The sequence below is a fragment of the Myotis yumanensis genome, unplaced genomic scaffold (genome assembly GCF_028538775.1).
Source record: "Myotis yumanensis isolate MYYU_CA2020_CCGP unplaced genomic scaffold, mMyoYum1.0.hap1 SCAF_2, whole genome shotgun sequence".
In the NCBI taxonomy this organism is placed as follows: Eukaryota; Metazoa; Chordata; class Mammalia; order Chiroptera; family Vespertilionidae; genus Myotis; species Myotis yumanensis.
Window position 1 is genome coordinate 7,405,157 of NW_027223753.1, and position 18,841 is coordinate 7,423,997.

Here is an 18,841-nt window from a genome sequence, read left to right on the forward strand (position 1 = left end):
ACCTCCCGACCCTCACAGCACTCTTTAGAGGCAAGGATATCTGTTTGTTTGTTTGCAGGTGGGTAAACTGAGGTTCAGGGAAGATCAGCAGCTCTCCCCGGGTGCATACTTAGTAAGGGATAGAATGAGAATTTGACTCCTGGGCCCTGATTGATGGAGGGGGGCAGCCCCCACACAGTTCAGGTCCTCCTCACTTACAGACACAATATGTAGCTCGCTGGGTTTTGCGAATTTGAATGTTCAGCATAGCTCCTCGTGGGCAACGCTGAGCAGAGCTGGAGCTGTGCTGGTGGCCGAGACTCGCAGCTGGACAGCCTCGGACTTGGAAGAACACAGACTCTCCTCACACGGCAGGGCCCGTCCCTTCTCCTCCTTTTCCTGTTAGACGTGCTCACCGTCTCCCCTGGTGACAAGAAAAGTACCGTCACCAGCAACTCCTCAGTGAGCAAGAATATTAAAGAGGAAATTTCCATTAGGTAAATAACTGTGAAAGAAGAACCCCAGAGAAGGGGGAGAAACTCAAGCCGAGGCTCCCGTTACACTGGCCAAATGCCGCTGGCATCCCAGGCTTGCTGCATATCATAAAAGGGTCAGGAAAACTGATCGGACAGAACAGAGGGACACAGTGTGAATATTTTTCTCTCTCACCATTCCAGCATCTACTTGAATGTCAGTTTTGTAAAACCATCTGTTCTGAGCCCAGCCCCAAACCCAGCCTAATTTGTAGTGGCTCCGTTTCTCTAGACAATGGGATTATTTTTGGAAGGTGGGGTATTGACACGCACTGTGTGTTGGCGAGGCAGTAGGACTGACATCTTGAAGTTCTTCTGACATTTTTACCCCCTGGCTGAAAATATGGCTTCAGAGAAATCAGTGACTTCAGGCTGTGGCCAGAATTCACGAGTGCGGTGTGCTCTGAGCGTCCTCTGGTGAGAGAAGGGGGTGGGGTGCGGAGATCACTGTTGTCTCTGCAAATGTAATAGCAGGTTTTCTGAAGGACACTCTGTTCCTTGGAACCTTTCATTTTAGCAAGGACAGTATTCACTTGCAGCCTTAAGGGTTTTTTTTTTGTGTGTGTGTGTTTTGTGAACTTGAAATTGCTACAAAATGAACTATATTGACTTAAGTCTCTGCAAATGGTCCTTCTGGTGTTGAAGTTATGTTTATCCCGAGTAGAGTTACAAATTATCTGCAAATTACCTCCCAATTGCTAGTCCTTTCCCAGTGTGCAAGCCTGGCACCTGCTCGCTGCCCCGGTGCTTCATGCGCCTCCACAGTCATGGAGCCGAATGCCGCATCGCACTTAGTCCTCACAACAGCCAGTGGGGTCTGACTGTTCCCATTTTGCACATGAAGAAATTGACGTTGCAGGCTCCGTGCAAGTACTGTACATGTGTCTAGTGCTTTACGCGTATATCCTTGTAAGTGGATATTCTTTTCCCATTTCGAAGATGAAGAAATGGAGGCTCACAGAGGTTGTTGTCCATGATCTTACAGTTAATAAATGGCACAGTCAGAATTTGAACTCTGCTATGAATGAATGTCTTTCCGTTATGCCACAAACATACCTCCTGGCTGAGGTCCTGAAGGCGGGAGGCAGGGACCACTTCTCATTTCTGGTTCTCACTTGCTAGCCTGGCACACAGTAGGGGTTGGGGTCGATTGACTGGTGCGTAGCTGGATTGGATTCGCTCCTCTCCTGATGAATTCAGCCTTTCCCCCAGTGCCGCCGCAACTCATTTTCCCTGGGCATGATCTGAATATCTGCCTCCAGCCTTCATTTCCCACTTCGATCATCCACGAACATGCCAGAGAGCATCTGCTCTGAAAAAGTTTCGAAATAAATTCGATGGATGTCTTGCACCGTCACTCCCACGGGATGGGGTAGCTCTCATGAGTGTCCCCGCTCTATTTTGACGATCATCTTCAAAGTCAAGGACATGGGTGAAATAACACTGCAGCCTCAGGGAAGACATGCCAGAGGGCAGCATAAAGAGAGCTTCCTGGAATCACCTCCCTCTCCAGCCCAAGCTGTCACCCTGTCTTTGAGGGAGAAATAAGATACTCGGTGTGATTTGCTTTCCCACTGAGGTGGGAGTGAGAGATAGAATTAAGGATGACTAAGTGCTCCCACAGCAAGAGAGAGAGAAGGCCACAGGCTCTGTGGTGCCCTGGATTCAGCACTCAGAAGCCCAAGCGGCTGGCCCGAGGCCCGGGCTTCAACCACAGGACCCTTCACCAGGCTGGCTCCAGTGTAGTTCCTATAAAATGGCTCTTTTCGTAAAATCTGATTAGCCTCTCATCACTCTGGGTTTGGTTGAGTCGTAGAATTTAACATCTTCCTATATTTTCTGAGTTCTCAAAGCCACATTTCTAGGGGTGAAGATTTTATCTTTTTAAATATATTTTTTATTGATTTCCGAGAGGAAGGGAGAGCGAGTGAGAGATAGAAACATCAATAATGAAGAGAATCAATGATCGGCCACCTCCTGCATGCCCTACACTGGGGATTGAGCCGTGACCTCCTGGTTCATAGGTCAGTGCTCAAACACGGAGCCATGCCGGCAGGGCAGGGGTGAAGATTTTATAATCATTTCCTGTTAGTGTCTTTGTATTCTTAGCTTTTACTCAAAAGTGACAAAGGACAAGTTCAGCTGGCTTGCATGAGTAATTTCTTTACGGACAGAGGCGTAGGAATTCAGCTGGAAGACAGAGAGTAAGTTGACTAGAATGTAGGCACCTTGCCACTTTAAAGGTGGGCACCTGAGAAGCAAGCACATGGAAGAACCAGCATTTAAGGGGAGAGTGCTCTCTTAGGCCCCTCATCTCTTCCTCCTGAGGTCAGAGTGGTTTCTGTAGAGAACCCAGGACCAGACAGTGCTGGGGGCTGAGGCGGCTGCAGCGAAATCTGTTGGCAACTAGGCTTTTGGCCCAGGCTCACTCATAAACCTTGGGTGTTAGGCTTGCTTCATTGATGGGGTTGGGGCGGGGGCGGTGCTGGAGAGAGGCTGGTATAGGGCAGTTTGCCTAGATTATTCTCCCATATTCTCTCTAGGAGGCAGGGGCAGGGGCAGTATATTGGCATTTTTAACTTCTTCCTAGTCAGCTGCTGGAATAGGTAGATGGGCCTTCGCTTCATATCTCTTCCAATGAAATCTCTTTTCAAGCAAATTAGGAGTTTAAGGAGAATGGGAACAAGACCCTGAGAGGAGCCTGCACTTCTGAGGACAGTGCTTTCCCTTCACACCCCTCCCCTTGCCCCCACCCCCCACCCCCAGGCATCCTGGAGGCACTGTTGTCCGAGCTCTGAGTGAAGAACACTGGCACCTGCAGAATTCCTGAACATGGCAAGGGCTCTTTGGGCCTTTCCAGAAACAAGGGTCATATTTCCCTCTCCTTTCGCAGTTCCCGGGTGCTCCCAGTTTGCGTCTCCTGCTCCTGCTGCTGGCTGTCCACGGGGGGAGGTGGGGTCTTACCGAGACTGCCCTCCTTGGGACTAGGGTCAGGCTGCCCTCTGTTCCCACTCTCCACCCTCGGCAGCACCTAGGCCGGCGCTGGCGCAGCGTACGTGCTTGATAAAGACATTCTAACTCGGATCGTAGGTCACACACTGTCAGAGCTGGAAAGGACTTTGGAAACCGCTGAGTCCAGCACTAATTTTGCAGATGGTGCCACTCCAGAAGCTCACTCCGCAAAGGGCTGGTGGTTGCTTTCTCCTTAGTTATGGTCAATCCTAATGCAAATGACCATCATTCTAAATCTTCGAAAGGCGTCCTTCAGGTGATGCAGGGTGTTTCTCCTGGGACTAGTCGTGACTGGTGATAACAGTGAGAATGCTGACTCGATGCCACACCCTGAGCCACGGCCACAGGGCAGTGTCGGTGCTATCACTGCTCTCCAGGTGCCGAGAGGGGCCCAGGGCGGGCTCCTCACTCGGGGTCATGTAGCCACCGGAATGGTTGAGAGAGGACTAGGATCTGTTTTGGTCAGATGCCCAGGCCCCTGGCTCTTAGATGGGGTTCCTGACTAAAACCCCCACTTAGTGATTCACAGCGCTGGCTTCACAAACATTCCAGGGGGTCTTCATCCTAAAGGAAATTGTAAAATTCATTTCCATTTACTTGAAGTTCTCTAATTAGGGAATGACAGGGAAGGGAAGGCAAAAAGCAACTGATGATAGGGGTTGCCTCTCTAGCAAGGTCGTTAATCACTGCCCTAGAGCATGGAGGCATCTGGGCCGAGTGAAGGAAAGGGGTGCTCCCACGTCCTGCTGCAGGGACCACTGCTTCCCGTGGAATTGCTGCTCCTGCCTCCAGTCCCTCTTCTTACCCAGAACGCCCCTTCCCCTGTCACTGGCATCTAGAAGCCTAGGACTGAGGGCGTCCAGGGCAGATCTGTGTGACCCCCTGTCCTGACCACAGTGTGGCAGGCCTCCTGGTGACCACCCAGCATCCTGGGTCTTCGGGGCAGGCTGTTTGCCTCACATCTTCCCACTGCGCTTTGTATCTGAGCAACATTCCTGTGTGTTTTCTGAAAGGTTAGTCCTGGGTCATTGGCACTTACACCACTTGTTTTGGTAGATCCTTCCCGAGAAGGTTAATTATATATTTGATATCCTTCCCTTTTTATGCCTGAACGATGAGGATAAGTACCCTGTGGTTTATTAACTGTCACTTTAAACCTTTTCAAATTGTCTTGTGACAAAACAGACTTTTATGTCCTTTTTATCCAGCTTTGATGAATGGGACAGCTTCTCTGGTTAAAATAGGCCAGGATAAATAAAACCTCTCTCTGATTGGTGGGGATGGAGTTTACATGGGAAGCCATGAGTTCAAATGTGCCATTGAATAAAAGGTGACCTAACCTGTGAACTTTTACATATACTTCTTTTTCTTCTTTTGACAAATGGGGCCGGCACCTAGGCACTCGGTAATTACTGAATAAGTGAAAGAAACGGCATTACTTAAGGGCATTTGATTTCTCTAAAAATTTTGATGCCAAACCCTAAAGCAAAATTTGCCACATTTCCTATTTGGTATCCCACTGATTGTTAGAGCAGAGAGCCTCTGTCCTTTAACATTAGGGAACCCCAAAGCTTCCCTCCCCTCCCCCAGGCCATTTTGTTAGACCTTTACTTTTGGTAAGTTTGCAGTAGAATTGAGGAAGGTAAATGTCATGATGGATTGTCAGTGGTTGTTTGCAGGCGGTGTGTCCGCCTGTAAGCGTCCCATGCTTGAGAACCACTCTCCTGGGATACACGGTATACATAATTCAGCAGTTTATCTCTCCCTCACTTGGTATTCACTGAATTCCAGCGAGGAGCAAGGAGGGCATTTATTTAAAACTAGAGGCCCGGTGCATGAAATTCATGCACTGGGGGTGTTGTCCCTCAGCCCAGCCTGCACCCTCTCCAATCTGGGACATCCCTCTCACAATCCGGGACTGCTGGCTCCCAACCGCTCACCTGCCTGCCTGATTGCTCCTAACTGTTTCTGCCTACCAGCCTGATCACTCCCTAACCACTCCTCTGCCAGCCTGATCAATGCCTAACTGCTCCCCTGCTGGCCTGATTGCCCCCAACTGCCCTCCCGTGCCAGCCCGGTCGCCCCAAACTGCCTTCCCCTGCTAGCCCGGTCACCCTTTACTGCCCTCCCCTGCAGGCCTGGTTCCCCCCAACTGCCCTCTACTGCAGGCCTGGTTGCCCCCAACTGCCCTCCCCTGCTGGCCTGGTCGCCTCTAACTGCCCTCCCCTGCCAGCCATCTTGTGGCTGTGGGCGCCGCCATCTCTGAGGGCATGGCAGTCAATTAGCATATTCCCTCCTTATTGGCTGTGGGCGCCGCCATCTTTGAGGGTGTGGCAGTCAATTAGCATATTCCCTCCTTATTGGCTGTGGGCGCCGCCATCTTTGAGGGTGTGGCAGTCAATTAGCATATTCCCTCCTTATTGGCTGTGGGTGCCGCCATCTTTGCGATGGCATGAAGGTCAATTAGCATATTTCCTCTTTATTAGATAGGATAATTAAAGTAACAAAAATTCTGCTACGGGTTTAAAACTCTTCTCCTTCTGTTTTTAATTCATTGCAGTTTGCGGGGACCTTGTCGGATGGCTTAGGAAAGACAATGGACAACCGGCATCAGTCGGAGCGGGAGTACATCAGATACCACGCAGCCACCAGTGGCGAGCACCTGGTAGCTGGCATCCACGGCCTGGCCCACGGTAAGTCGCCTGCTGTTGGCTGTAGGACAGTGGCTCTTCTGCCACAGTCCTCAGAGGTGCCTGTTCAGCCATCCGACTGCCAGCGGGAAAAAGAGAGCTGACAACAGTGTCGATCCTGGCTTGGCATTGTGGTGCCCGGTAGCCATCCAAGCTCTCTTATTTTATTCCCCTTACAATTGCTACCACCTGTGAGAGCTCTTCATTCATTTTCAAAGTGTCGTGCACACGGCCATTCCTTCCTGCGCTCTGGCTTCTGTTCCCACGGTGTCGCAAGGTGTAAGCAACAAAACCTCTTTTTAGAATATGGATCTGCTGCTTCTAGACTTGCCCTCCGCGTTCTGAGCATTCCTTCCACAGAGTGAGGTGTGAACCTGGCCGCCAGGTTTGTGGGCCAGATGTTTCTGACTCCTGTGTAAATACCCATTCTCTGAATTTGTTTGAATTCTGACTTTAATGCTTTAATTCTGACTCATTTGCCTTCTGTTGTATTTTTCTCAAAACTTCTTAGCATGGCATTCGTCAAGGCCCTTGGACATGTGAACTCAGACACCTTTCCCGACCATTGTCCCCCAGCCACCCTGGGCCTCCTGCTGCTCCCTGTGCCTCACATCCCTCTGCCCTCCCTCCCTCTGCCTCACTTCATTGCCTCTCAAAACCCTGTTCAGCCTGTAAGTCCCAGCTCAAAGGACATTTGCCCCCCTCCACTGTCCCCAGTTAGAGTTAATGATGATTAGCGCACACAGGAAGGGCGTGGTTGCGTATGTAGCCAGCTGTGTGCATCTTGCTTCCCTGATAGGCTGTGAGGCCAGGAGAGCAGGAAGACCACTTTGAATTCACCTTTGTACTTGCTACCTCACATGATACCTGGCATGTAGCTCATGTTTAGTAATGGTTACTAAAGTGAACTGTTTGTACCAGATTACTAGAAATAGTCTGAAGCTACCAGAAAGTCATGTCAAGGAGGAGGAATATCGATAATAAAAAATCATGTGTCTCTTTGTGTTTAGGAGAGTTTTTGTTTATCAGCTTCCTAAGGGCGAGGTTTGGATTAAAATGCCTTTCTTTCCCTAAGCCTGCCCAACTGGAAAGGGAGCGTTCCCCAAGGAGACATCAAGCTAGAAGTAAAACTTGGCTGAAATTAATCTGTTTATGTGCTTTAAAAGTTGCTTGTTGGGCAATCCTTGGGGTTAGAGGTTTAATCCTTCTTTCTAGTAACTGCAGTGACAGTGCATTGGACTAATAGAGGACTGTTTTTTAATGAACATAAAATGCTTTGCTGTGCATTATTGCCTCTATTTACCCAGCATCCTTGGGATGCAGAGAGAGAGCATGGCTGTCCTCACCTTTTCAATGGACACACCAGTGTGCTGAGAAAACGGGGAGTCGTTTCAAGGTCGCCAGCTCCCCTCCAAGCAGGGGTCATTAGGTACTATGTACAGCACCTTCAGAACACAGGCTGTGCATTCTGAGGCGAGGAACCAGCGGCCTCATCCAAGGGCGACCTATGAAGCATAGCCAGGAGTGAGACCCTCCTTTCACCGGTAACAGCCCCTTGGTGTAAAGTGGGGGTCATGCTCAGTTCTGTCTGCAGGTCCTGCTTGACCAGGTTCAGTCATATTCTGTCTCTGCATGAACTTGGTTCAGAAGGACGGGAAAGGGAGATTGCCTCACTGGGGCGAACGCACCAGAATCCAGAAGCGCTGTGCATTGTTAGTACATTCTCACCCAAGCAGTTTCCTTTACCAATTTGTCTCACTAGAGCTGAGGCATCTAGAGAGCTTCCTCACACCCCCATCGTCACCAGGTAAACATCCTGTGAGTGTCCCTGGCACAGGACCCGGAAATGCTCCCTGGACTGGGCCTGCTTCCCCTGCAAGGCCACGTCCTCTTCAGCCCCGGCCAACTTCTGGCCACTGTGGAGCCTCTTTAAGGTCATTGCTGTCATCTCTCAAAATGTTTGGAATATCTTTTTGACCTTGACTAATCTTTCAAACTCGCTCCCTTGAGGTTGCCGCTGGCTCTGGCGGCTTTTTAAGGATGCCCTTCATCAGGCTTTGTCATTACTCTGGTCGCCTCCACCTGCTTTCAGCCACGTGTGCCACAGCTTTTACCCCGTTTCAAACGTTTGGCGGTGCTGGCAAGTCACATAGTGTTCTTTGAAAACTGAGGATCTGTAGTTATCTCTCTGCCTTTTATTTTATGGGACCCCAAGTCTCCCCAAGAGCCCTGGTTTCTTGTCTCTAGATTTAATTCCACTGTCTACATCCTCTCCATAGCCCATATGCTGCCCAAGCTCTGGAGTTGAAAAGTACCACTTTTAAACTCTTAGCTTTTCTTTGATTTTTAAAACTGGAACCTGCTTTACTTCTGACGAATATATAATATACATTCTCTGACTCCAAACTGAAGAGGCAGATCTGCTGGTTCTCCATCTTGAGTTGGCCTGCCTGTGGCCTGTCAAGAGACTGAGAGAACGCCGCTGAGTTACCTCGCCAGGTGCATGGAACTGAGGGGTTTGGCTTTAAATGCTGTTGCTTTTGTTCTTGGCCCAGTTACAAATAGCCCTTGTCTTTTTTGCTAGGTATCATTGGTGGATTGACCAGTGTTATAACCTCAACAGTGGAAGGTGTGAAAACGGAAGGGGGTGTCAGCGGTTTCATATCTGGCCTTGGGAAAGGGCTTGTTGGCACTGTAACCAAGCCAGTGGCAGGCGCCCTGGATTTTGCATCAGAAACAGCCCAGGCGGTGAGAGACACAGCCACACTTAGTGGCCCCAGGTCAGTGATCGTGGGGGGAGTGGCTTTTGCAATTTCCAGCTCAGATCTGCTGCCTCTCCTAGTCTATCCTGCTACGTTTCATCGGCTTTAATGATATGATTTTTCAATATCTGATTACACACAACTAAGATTTCTGACTTGCCTAATATAAATACATGAAAACGAAGCACAAAAATCTGGCATGCACTTTTGCAGATCCACAGCTACGTCTGTATCTGTATTTACTGGATACACACTCACAATGTTGTTTTTCCTCACTAGAGGGGTTAGAAAATAGCATTGCATTCTAACAAACCTCCCGTGCTCACCAAACTAATTAGATCCCCGCCTGCCTGTTAAGAAAACTGTCAGGCTGACGGCTGTGTCTTGCTCCGGAGCCCCATGGTGTAGTTCTGGAATCCCTGAAGTTGCAGTTCACCACGTGGGTCTGTCCCTTCCTAGTTCTTCCACTTGAAAGTGCCAGCTAGTCCCCACCTCATAACGAAACTCCCCACTAGGCGGGCAGTTCTGCTGAGGGATGCTTTTTTGCCTTGATACCAGCTGAGACAGGACATCAGCCACAGCCCATATGGCTCCAAATCCCAAGAATCCGACTACTCTAACTTAGCTATTTGTATGGGGGGCCTATTTTAGCCTCCCCCTTTTCAGTGACTAATTTGGGATCTTATCAACAAAGGCTATAATAATGAATGTTACAGCTCTCAGCCAAGCTGGACTCCACTTAAGCCCAGAAGGATTTTGCCGCTGCCTGCTTAATAGATAGTCCCTGAGTGAATTAGTGTGCCCTTTAGAATGCGAGGGCCTGGGCCATGTCCACACCCTCTCGCTCCCTCAAATAGGATTTGAAGAAAAATTGTCCCCAATTAAAATGAGTCCACTTGTCTGTCACCAGGAAACGTTACCAATGACACATTACTGTGTTCTGCCAGAAGGTCTTCCATCTGGAAGCAGCTGCTCTTTAAAAGGATCTGTAGAGCTGACGTTAGTTAACTTACATTCTATTCTCAGATACAGAGCCCAGCCAGTCCTTGAGTATATTTTGAAGCATTTATGAAGTTAGGGGGAGGGGGAGGGAGAGAGACTTCAGAAGTACTTCCAGTTACTTTTCCATGTCTGCTCAAAGCCCAAGAAGTCTACCTCCAGCCTTTTTAGGACAATGAGACCTGAAGAAGTGAAAGTAAAGTGTTCCAAAGGAACCGTCCTTATTCTTAGAATCCCAAAGCAGTCAAGGAATTGAGTGATTGATTTCAAAAAGGGTCTGAGGTATACGTGTTAAAATGTAAAAATATTATTTTGTGATGTTAACTTTAATGACGTTGACCAGGAAGAAATCTCTTGCATTTTCTGTAACGTGAGTTTGGAAGTCTCTGTAAAACGTTGCATTCTTTTAGGAGCACAGGAAAGGCACAGATGGTCGCTGCAGACAGGAGGGTGTTCATGTCGCTCTTCCCTGCTGTCCAGCATGGCCACAGAAGGTTCAGTTTGGTGCCAGCCGGCATCTACCTGCCATTCAGGCATGCTCAGTCAGTGAATGCTGATTGGAACTTCCCTAAGAACTCGGGGTTGGGAATATAGCAGAGCTATATAGAGCAAGGCTGTCCTTGGTCTCAAAGGGCTACAGTCAAGGTGGGCAGCAAACATAAACTAAGTAACCCTGTAAAGAGTGATTTGCTAACGTGATAAATGGCACAGGAGATGTACAGGGTGGGATGAGACCGTGTGATTAGAGAAGATGAAGGGGAAAGAAAGGCTGGCTGTCGGAGCTGTGGTCAGTCATCAAGAAGGCCTTTCTAGGGAAGTGGTATTTGCGTTGAAGCCTGAGGTATAAGTAGGAGTCGGCCAGGTGAAGAGAGAATCGTGTTCCTGGTAAAGGGGACAGAGAAGGTATGTAGTTTGCCTCAAAGCAAACAGTAACGGGGCAGTCTCACTGAAGTTTAACTGAATAGAGCAGCCATCTGCCTAGCTTTTCACTCCTCCTGGAAGCAAAAGCTTCCTAATAAGTGAGGAGCAGCCCGGTGGTCATGGACCTGTGGGCCTGGAAGCTAAAAGGAAGGGGAATTAAGCATAGGCATCTCCTCTCTATTCCCAGAGGAGCCAGGAGTGGGAGCACGATGGCTGAAGGTATCAGAGGTGAATGGGACACATGCTAGACCCATGCTGATCAGGGGCCTCCAAGAAACTGGGCCCTTCACCCTTTATTGCACTTGAAAGGCATCACAGAGGCTCCTGAAACCTTTAACCAAGTCCCCTCAGTCCACTTCCCTAGGTCCAAAAGTAGGGTCTTACTGAGGACCCACATGTTAGAGAGAAAAGAACACTTGCCAACCCCCTTCCTTAGTAGCGTTGTGCCCTTGAGCAAGTCTCCTAGCCTGTCTAAGCCTTAGTTTTCATCTAAAATTAGGGATAAATATACCTGTGTACTTATTCTGCCTCTCAGAGGTTTGAGGCTCAAGTAACCAGAGTTACTTAATGCGAAACCATAAAGAACTAGAAAATGCCAGGTGGTACTGTTTTTGAAGGTCACGGATTAAAGGAGCAGCGATTCTTGCAGATGGAGAAGTGTTTCAGAGCCTTGAGGGTCTGCTCCATGACACTGTGATCTCTCAGGAGCATGCTAGCTCTGCTCAGGGACGCGTCACCCTGGCTTCTTGGAAGTGAGATATAGCCATCCCCGCTGATTGAACAGGGTCCAGGGGTGTTACGCAGGGTTTCCCCACTGTTTAGACAACAGGGACTAACAAATGATTTGAAGGGATTAAAAGTGAGATGCTGACCGAGGGCTGACCTGAGCCCAGGGACTGAGCCAGGAGTAGAACCCAGGAGTCCAAGAGTTCTGCCTCTGAGTCTGCTCTTGGAATGAGACTTTCTGCTTCCTCTGTAATATTTCATCCAAGTAAAGGCTTAGATCTTAGCATCTATGTTTTAAATGACCCAAATTTTAAGCAGATGACAGTAAAGTAAGCCATAAAACTGTGAAGGAAGACTCCTTCCAGTAATCCATCTGAAAAGCGGCTTACAGGAAACATGGGCTCCTTTTGGTGTTTATTGGAACATGGCGTTATTTATAGGGAACCCCCCTCCTTGAGTTCTTTTAGATTAAAATACGTCCGAGTTCCGCTCCTGGTTGGAGCATGCAAGTGTTCCAGCAAGACAGCCCCCTGACTGGTCTCTGAACTTCCCACGCAGTCGACAAGTTCTTGGGAAGGCAGGTGGGGGTGGGGAGAGGAGGGCGGAGGACAGCAGAGCCTTTGGCCTCAACATGAATGTTGTGGACCAATATCCCCTGCTGCATGTGTTAACTGTACAAGTATGTGTGGTTTGGAACTGAAATAAGAAGCCTTTTCCAAGGCAACGTTCTGCTGGCTCAGGTTGCACCGTCTCGTCTACGTGTATTGGGCCACATTTGTCTGTTCCCAAGCAAAGTTTATGAAAATGGCACAGAGGCAGCCACTTGTGGTGCCATTGAAGCCATGGAGAGAAGCCTGTCGCCCTTCAGACAGACCGGGCCAAGCAGGGCACCCCCCGGGCCGTGCTCAGTTCTGGGCATGTGCACTGGGTTTTGACGGGAATACTTGCAAAGCCACTTTGGTAGAAAGCTGCAGAGCCCGGAGCAGCCATTTCACAATAGAAGGCAAAACACCACTGAGGAGAGAGGAGCGCTCGACTCTGGGCTGTTGATTTGCTTGTTTATTTCTCTGAAATCCATCTGTGATAGGCTTTCGGTTGCCTGGCATTTCAGGAGCGTAGCCCGTGAAGATTGATTAAGCTGGGCCCTGAGGTTTCCTCCAAAATATTTCTTCACCTTTTTAGTCAAGACCCAAAACAGTGGGGAGAAGTGTGAGTTGGCAGAACTTGAAATATTTGAACTAATTTAGCAAAGCTCCAGAGTGTTGCAGCTTATCTCAGTATTTAAGGTAGATAAGGAGGAAGGGAGCTTGAAGGGTAGTGATAGATCAGTGTTGGAGAACACAGCCCTCAGACCCCGATAGAGCTCGGACTCCAGGCCCCTGCGGTGCACGCACGTGTACATTCCAGTTGCCCTGAGAGCTTTGCAGTAACCTTCGGGTGGACTTCACAGAAAAGATTTATGGTGAGCATATTCCACTTCTGCAGTAAAAACACTCCAAAGTCACCACCCAAAATTTCTAAAAGACGCTTTCCGTTAATGGCCTCTGAGATGTGAAATGGAAATGGTGTTTCTCGGGGAAAAGCCCTTTTCGTTACAGTGTTTGCATCTTACCAGGCTCTCTGGGATAAAAGGGTTAAGACCCTCTTGAGTTACAGAGCCTGAGGCCAGAAAGCCGGCAGCAAAGGGAAGTAGGCAGCGCTCCCCCGCTCTGCGTCCTGGTTCGCTCTGCGTCCTGGTTCGGCAATGCAGCCTTCACGTATCCCACGCTGAGAGCAGCCATGTGCTCTCCTCGGTATTACATAGCACATCCAGCAGAGCCGTCTTGATTTGAGCCATTAGGGAACTTCCAAAGGTAAAAACCTAACAACAGTTAAAGTGTTTCTTAGCTGCACCAGTGCTCTCAATTTTCCCACCAATGCTGCACCGGAGGCGGGGAGGTGCACGGGACCCCGTGTGTCCTGGGAAAAGCAAGTCCAAGATTTCCTTGGAAAATTTCTGTTCTGTCTTGAAACTGTGAATTAATTTTATCCCACACTTGTTTTAATAAAATGTTTTTAATTGCTACCCAATAAAAGTAACCCTTCAAAAAGATGGGCCACGTTCTCCCATGGCAACTCCTTCGTACTTATTCACGAGTGTAAGGCCCTCCTCCACTTGGTTCTCTGGACGCCAGCAGCGTTGGCATGAAGTTGTGTGTTGGGAAGTGTTGGTATGAAGTTGTGTGTTGGGAAGTGTTGGTGGGAAGTGTTGGTGTGAAGTTGTATGTTGGGAAGTGTTGGTATGAAGTTGTGTGTTGGGAAGTGTTGGTATGAAGTTGTGTGTTGGGAAGTGTTGGTATGAAGTTGTGTGTTGGGAAGTGTTGGTGGGAAGTGTTGGTATGAAGTTGTGTGTTGGGAAGTGTTGGTGTGAAGTTGTGCGTTGGGAAGGGTGAAAAGCCAGAGTCCAGGGCATGTTTGACCCCGAGGCTGTGTTTCTTATCTGTGAGCATGAATGTCTGTTGGCTTGATAACTATCTGCTGCTTGGGGCAGCCAGTGCGGTGGCCGGCATGTCAGCTTCATCATGAGAAGGAATTAGATTTCAGTGAAGTTGGAACATTGTTGTGTCCAGCTGAAGGGAAGGGACTGTTCATGTCACTCTTCTCTTGTCCAGAGGTAGCACAGAACTGGGGGGGCAGCCACTTTATCCCCCCTCTGCTCACCCTTGCGTGCGTAGGAGACGATACTCTCCCAGTACTCTCCCCTCCCTATCTCGCCAGGCCAGCCTTCCCACGGACCCACGAAGGTGGAGGGGACATCTCCTCCCTCCCGAGAGCCCCCGAGGAACAGCATTCTGAGTTGTGCTCATAGGATGCCTCAGTCGGGCTGACATTCAACTAATGAAGTTGCAAGAGAAGTTATTTTTAAGAAACATCTTACCAGTCCTTCTTGCCTTATAAGTTAAAATCCATCCCAGAGGAACACAAGCAGAGAAATCTTATTTTCTAAGACAGACTTCTTCCCTCTTGCTGAACTCTAAATACTCTATTCCCCTTTCACTCACAGGCCCCAGACAGAGCCGTTCTCATTAGAACATGACTTACGGAAAGTGAAGCTCAGTTGCTGAAAAAGCGGGAGGTGTGTGTGTTCCTACACACACATATTTGAGAAAAGCCTTTCCATTTCTGAAATCCCATGACTCATTTTTATGCAAGATTATCTGTTAGGGAAAAACCACTTTTTTGGTCATGGTACATTATAATCATTTCTAGAAAGGAGAGCGTCTATTTTTTGCCATTTTTGGCATGCAGAGATGACTGACTTTATGGAAACACAAAAGTAAAAATAAATGGATGTTAGGCATGTACATCTTTAAAATACAGTCCTTATATCTCAGCCAGCAGGTCTCTGCTCAAAGAAAGGGAATGGATAGTGATTGCTCTCTGATTGTGTTTTCTTCCGTTTAAAATTAAATGATCAATCACGCCATTGTGCATCTATAACTCCTTCCTTGTTCTATGATTTGTTTTTTTTTGAAACTCAGGAATGACACTCAGTCTTGTGTACATAAGCTACGCCTTTGAGATGTTTGGTTTGAACTTCAAGAGAAACAGAACAGTGTATGAGAAACCATCTTATTTCCAGCATTGCCGGAGAATGAACAGCCATGTACCGTTTGTGGACTTCTCTGCTGAGGCAGTAGGTTGACTGATTCTTAGGTTTCGGTGACTCCCCTGTCTGCCACAGCTTTCCCTCACAGAACCATCCCTTGGTGCCAGGATGGAGCTGGAATCTCCCTTCCAGAGAGGATTTGGGTCTGAGTTCAGGTCTCCTGCTCACAGAGAGCTGCAGACTAGGAGATCCTTCTGAGACACACAGAGGACAGTGGGCCAGCAGGGGATGGCAGACTGAAGTATTGTATTACAAGCGAAGGGCTGTCATCTTTGGGGGAAGAAGAGGTAGGCGTGGGTGTTACAATTAACCCTGTCTCATTGCCCCATGCCTTCACTTGCACTCTTTTTGCCAGACTGCCTCTCAAGGACAGATTCTTACTAAGTTTCTCACTAATTTGTCAAGTTGGGCAAGGGTGGGGGTGGGGTGGGTATAAGATTGAATTAGACATCTTAATCACAATCTACGCTAAAAGAAATAATTTTATTATATCTGGCTTATATAACTGTAATCCGGTTAACAAGGTGACTAATCTTTGTCCTCAGTGGATTTACTTTAATACCTAGAGGAAACTGATTTCTATTGAGCACGGGTTGCACATATGGGTCCTTTTAGAACAGAGGTTCTCAAAATGGGGTCTGGGGGTCCCTGGGCAAATCTTTCAGGGACCCATAAGATCAAACCTATTTTTAGATATGAACTCATATACAGTTAGGTGACTGTTTTATAATATTCTCTAATCAATGCACAGTGGAGTTTTGCAGAAGCTGAACAATGTGTGATATTGCACCAGATTGACGTAGGGGCAGATAAGAGAATGCAGCTGTTCTCTGGAACGACGTAGAGACTTGCAGAAATGGAAAACAGTGCCACTGTCTCACCTTCTGTGATTCCCCGAATGTGCCACCAGCAGCCTGCACCTGGTTAATTTGCTTAACCAGCGGCTCTGTTTGAGAATATGGCGATGGCCCCTCATCCTGCTGATAGATGGCACATATCGGCAGTGGTGGATTAATGAGGATTAAACTGCAGGAGCCACTGTAACGTGATGCTTCGCTTTGGCTTCCTGCCAGCAGTTGTCAGCCCTCCTGGTTTGCTCCTGACTTTTACTGGGTTCCTTGAAGTACCAATTGGAAAGATGTTATCACGTATCAGAAAGACTTTTCACAATAATTCACCTAATTTAGTCCTTCACCTTCACCTACTATCCCAATAAATTTTAGCTTCAGCGGCATGGAAAGTGCGGGGCCGATTACTTCAGAGTGCGAGGTCCGTCTTGTCAAAAGCCCACTTGATCGTTCGCTCTGCCCTGATCTCCGTCAGGAAACTGAGAAGGTTTATCTGTGTCAGAGTTTACTTGGCAAAACCTCGGCTTCCTACCCTAGCGAGTTGGTGGGGCGGGACGAGCCTGCAGTATTTGGATAAGCCCTTTGAACTCCCGTGGAAAGCAGTTTTTATGAGGCAGTTGTTCTGTGTTAACACCAGAGCGAGCTCCTAGTAGGTTTTCCCCAAACATACTTCAAACATAGATCATGGCAGAGGTGACCCAAACCTTTTCATAAAATCCCAGGACGGCAGAAAACTTCAAATGGGCAAACTTGTCATTACGAGGCTGATGGGTGACAGGAATCCGGCGAACCTGGTGGGTTAGGTGGTGGGTTACCTCCCGGAGCGCCGCGGGGATGGGCAGGGGTGAGCTTGGCTCCGCAGGAGGGTGCGCCCACCTCCTAAGGCGCTAAAGGCCAGATTGCTGCTTGTAGAGTGCCTTCATACTCTTGTGAGCAGATGCAAACCTCAAAGAGTTTTTATGTCTTTGTTTGAACTGGTGAGGGGCCCCACTGATTCAATTTAGATAATTCTGAACTTGTGATATTTAGATCCAATTGCTTAGTAAGCACACCGGGTCAAGAGCAGGCAAATTGGCAGTAGAAATTCATTAACTGGTTAAGTGTTGACCTATTTCCGTATTCCAGGCATGTAATAGATATTAAGTGCTGAGAATATTTAAATACTTGAGAACAAACTGCTTTGAAGAATCTTCTAGATTCTTGAGCATTATCAAACTGTTTTAGTCTTACATGTTAAAGCAAGTTTCCTTCAGCTTTCTTGAAGCCACCCATTATTAGTGATTTTACTTGCCGTTTGTTCTTGAAAACAACAAAATTGCATGTGTGTGGTGATGTATATTGTGGAGGTTTGGTACATAGAGGCATTTTTTTCCAGTCTTATTACCAGGCCCTTCACAGATCTTTCGAAACAAATCGTTATAGTTTAACTAATGGTTTATAATTGGCTAATGAGCTCTTGATTTTTTTCAATTATTCTTTACGCCTTATACATATTTCCTAAATATTATTTAGTATCTACAATGAATAAGGATAGTGTTTTTACTTTATCTCACTATAACAATTTAAAAATATTTTTCAAATTAAATTTTATTTTATCAAAATAAACAAATATCCACACTTGTATTTTTTAAATCCTCACCTGAGAACATATTTATTTGTTTACTTATAAAGAGAAGAACAGAGAGAGAGAGAGAGAGAGAGAGAGAGAGAAGCATCAATGTGAGAGTAACATCGATTGGCTGCCTCCTGCATGTGCCCCGACCAGGGCCAGGGATCAAACGTACAATCTTTTGGTGTACAGGACGAAACTTCAACCAACTGAGCCACCGGCCAGCGAGGGCAGTAACTTCTTGAAGAAAAAAACTTTTTTATCTGCCTATTACTAATTTATCCATAAACTCTCCTCTGTGTGTTTAGAAATATATTAAGTAATTTGCCAGTTTCTTGGAAATTCCTTCTCTAGATGGCTCTGCTCCTCCGTTGGACTGGTTGCTTTCTAGGTCTGTGTTGTTAGTGCCCTAGTCCTCCTGAGTTTCTTTCATTTGTTCATTTGGTCTTTTTCTTTCATGATCAGAGACTCTTCCCAGATATTTGGTGACTCTTGACTCTGTCTACTCCCGTGTAAAGATGAGGCACTAACCAGCAGAGTGGGACTTGGGGGGTGGAAGGGGCTGGGGGCCTTTCTGAGGGCGGGTCAGCTGGGGAGGGGTGGGTTCTCTCCGGAGGAGGAGCAGGCTGTTGGGGGTGAGGGAGGGACCTGCAGGTCTAACGCTTCTCACACAGGCCTTTCACCACCTCACTCCATCCTCCCTGTTCCTCCCCTGTGCCCCAGGCCTCCAGGGCGGCTTGGTGCCTCCATCTTTCTGACATTTAGCGGGTTTTCGTACTAATTAGCTTACTGCTTGTGGCTTCCACTCCCTCAGGCTTACATTTCAGCACCACTTGCCCATCTGCTTTTCAGCTTCTAAAATATTGTTGACACCTTCTCTTTATCCTTCTGGATTGGTGCCATTTGCATCCCTCTGCTTTCCCTGTAGAGGGGTCTCTGGACTCAATCTGTCATATTTAATCACGAGTCCTATAATTTAGACTTTTCACTGATTCATTCAGCCTTTCTTGGTGTCCTTTCCCTTCCACATCCAGCTAGTAACTCTGAATTAATGTGGTTTCGCTGAAATCCGTTATTTCTGCTAAAACAGTCTTGAAGTTTGGTGGCATTAAA

The 18,841-nt window shown here is 47.7% G+C and overlaps 1 protein-coding gene across 3 annotated transcripts in view; it reads left to right on the forward strand.

Annotated features, from left to right (window-relative positions):
- VPS13D (vacuolar protein sorting 13 homolog D) overlaps window positions 1–18,841 on the forward strand; it is a 222,375-nt gene that overhangs the window by 169,969 nt on the left and 33,565 nt on the right. For all 3 annotated transcript variants that reach the window (XM_070404108.1, XM_070404109.1, XM_070404110.1), the window contains 2 exons: window positions 6,085–6,217; window positions 8,799–8,994. In XM_070404108.1, the coding sequence (XP_070260209.1) occupies window positions 6,085–6,217; window positions 8,799–8,994 (329 nt within the window). The remainder of the gene's footprint in view (window positions 1–6,084; window positions 6,218–8,798; window positions 8,995–18,841) is intronic.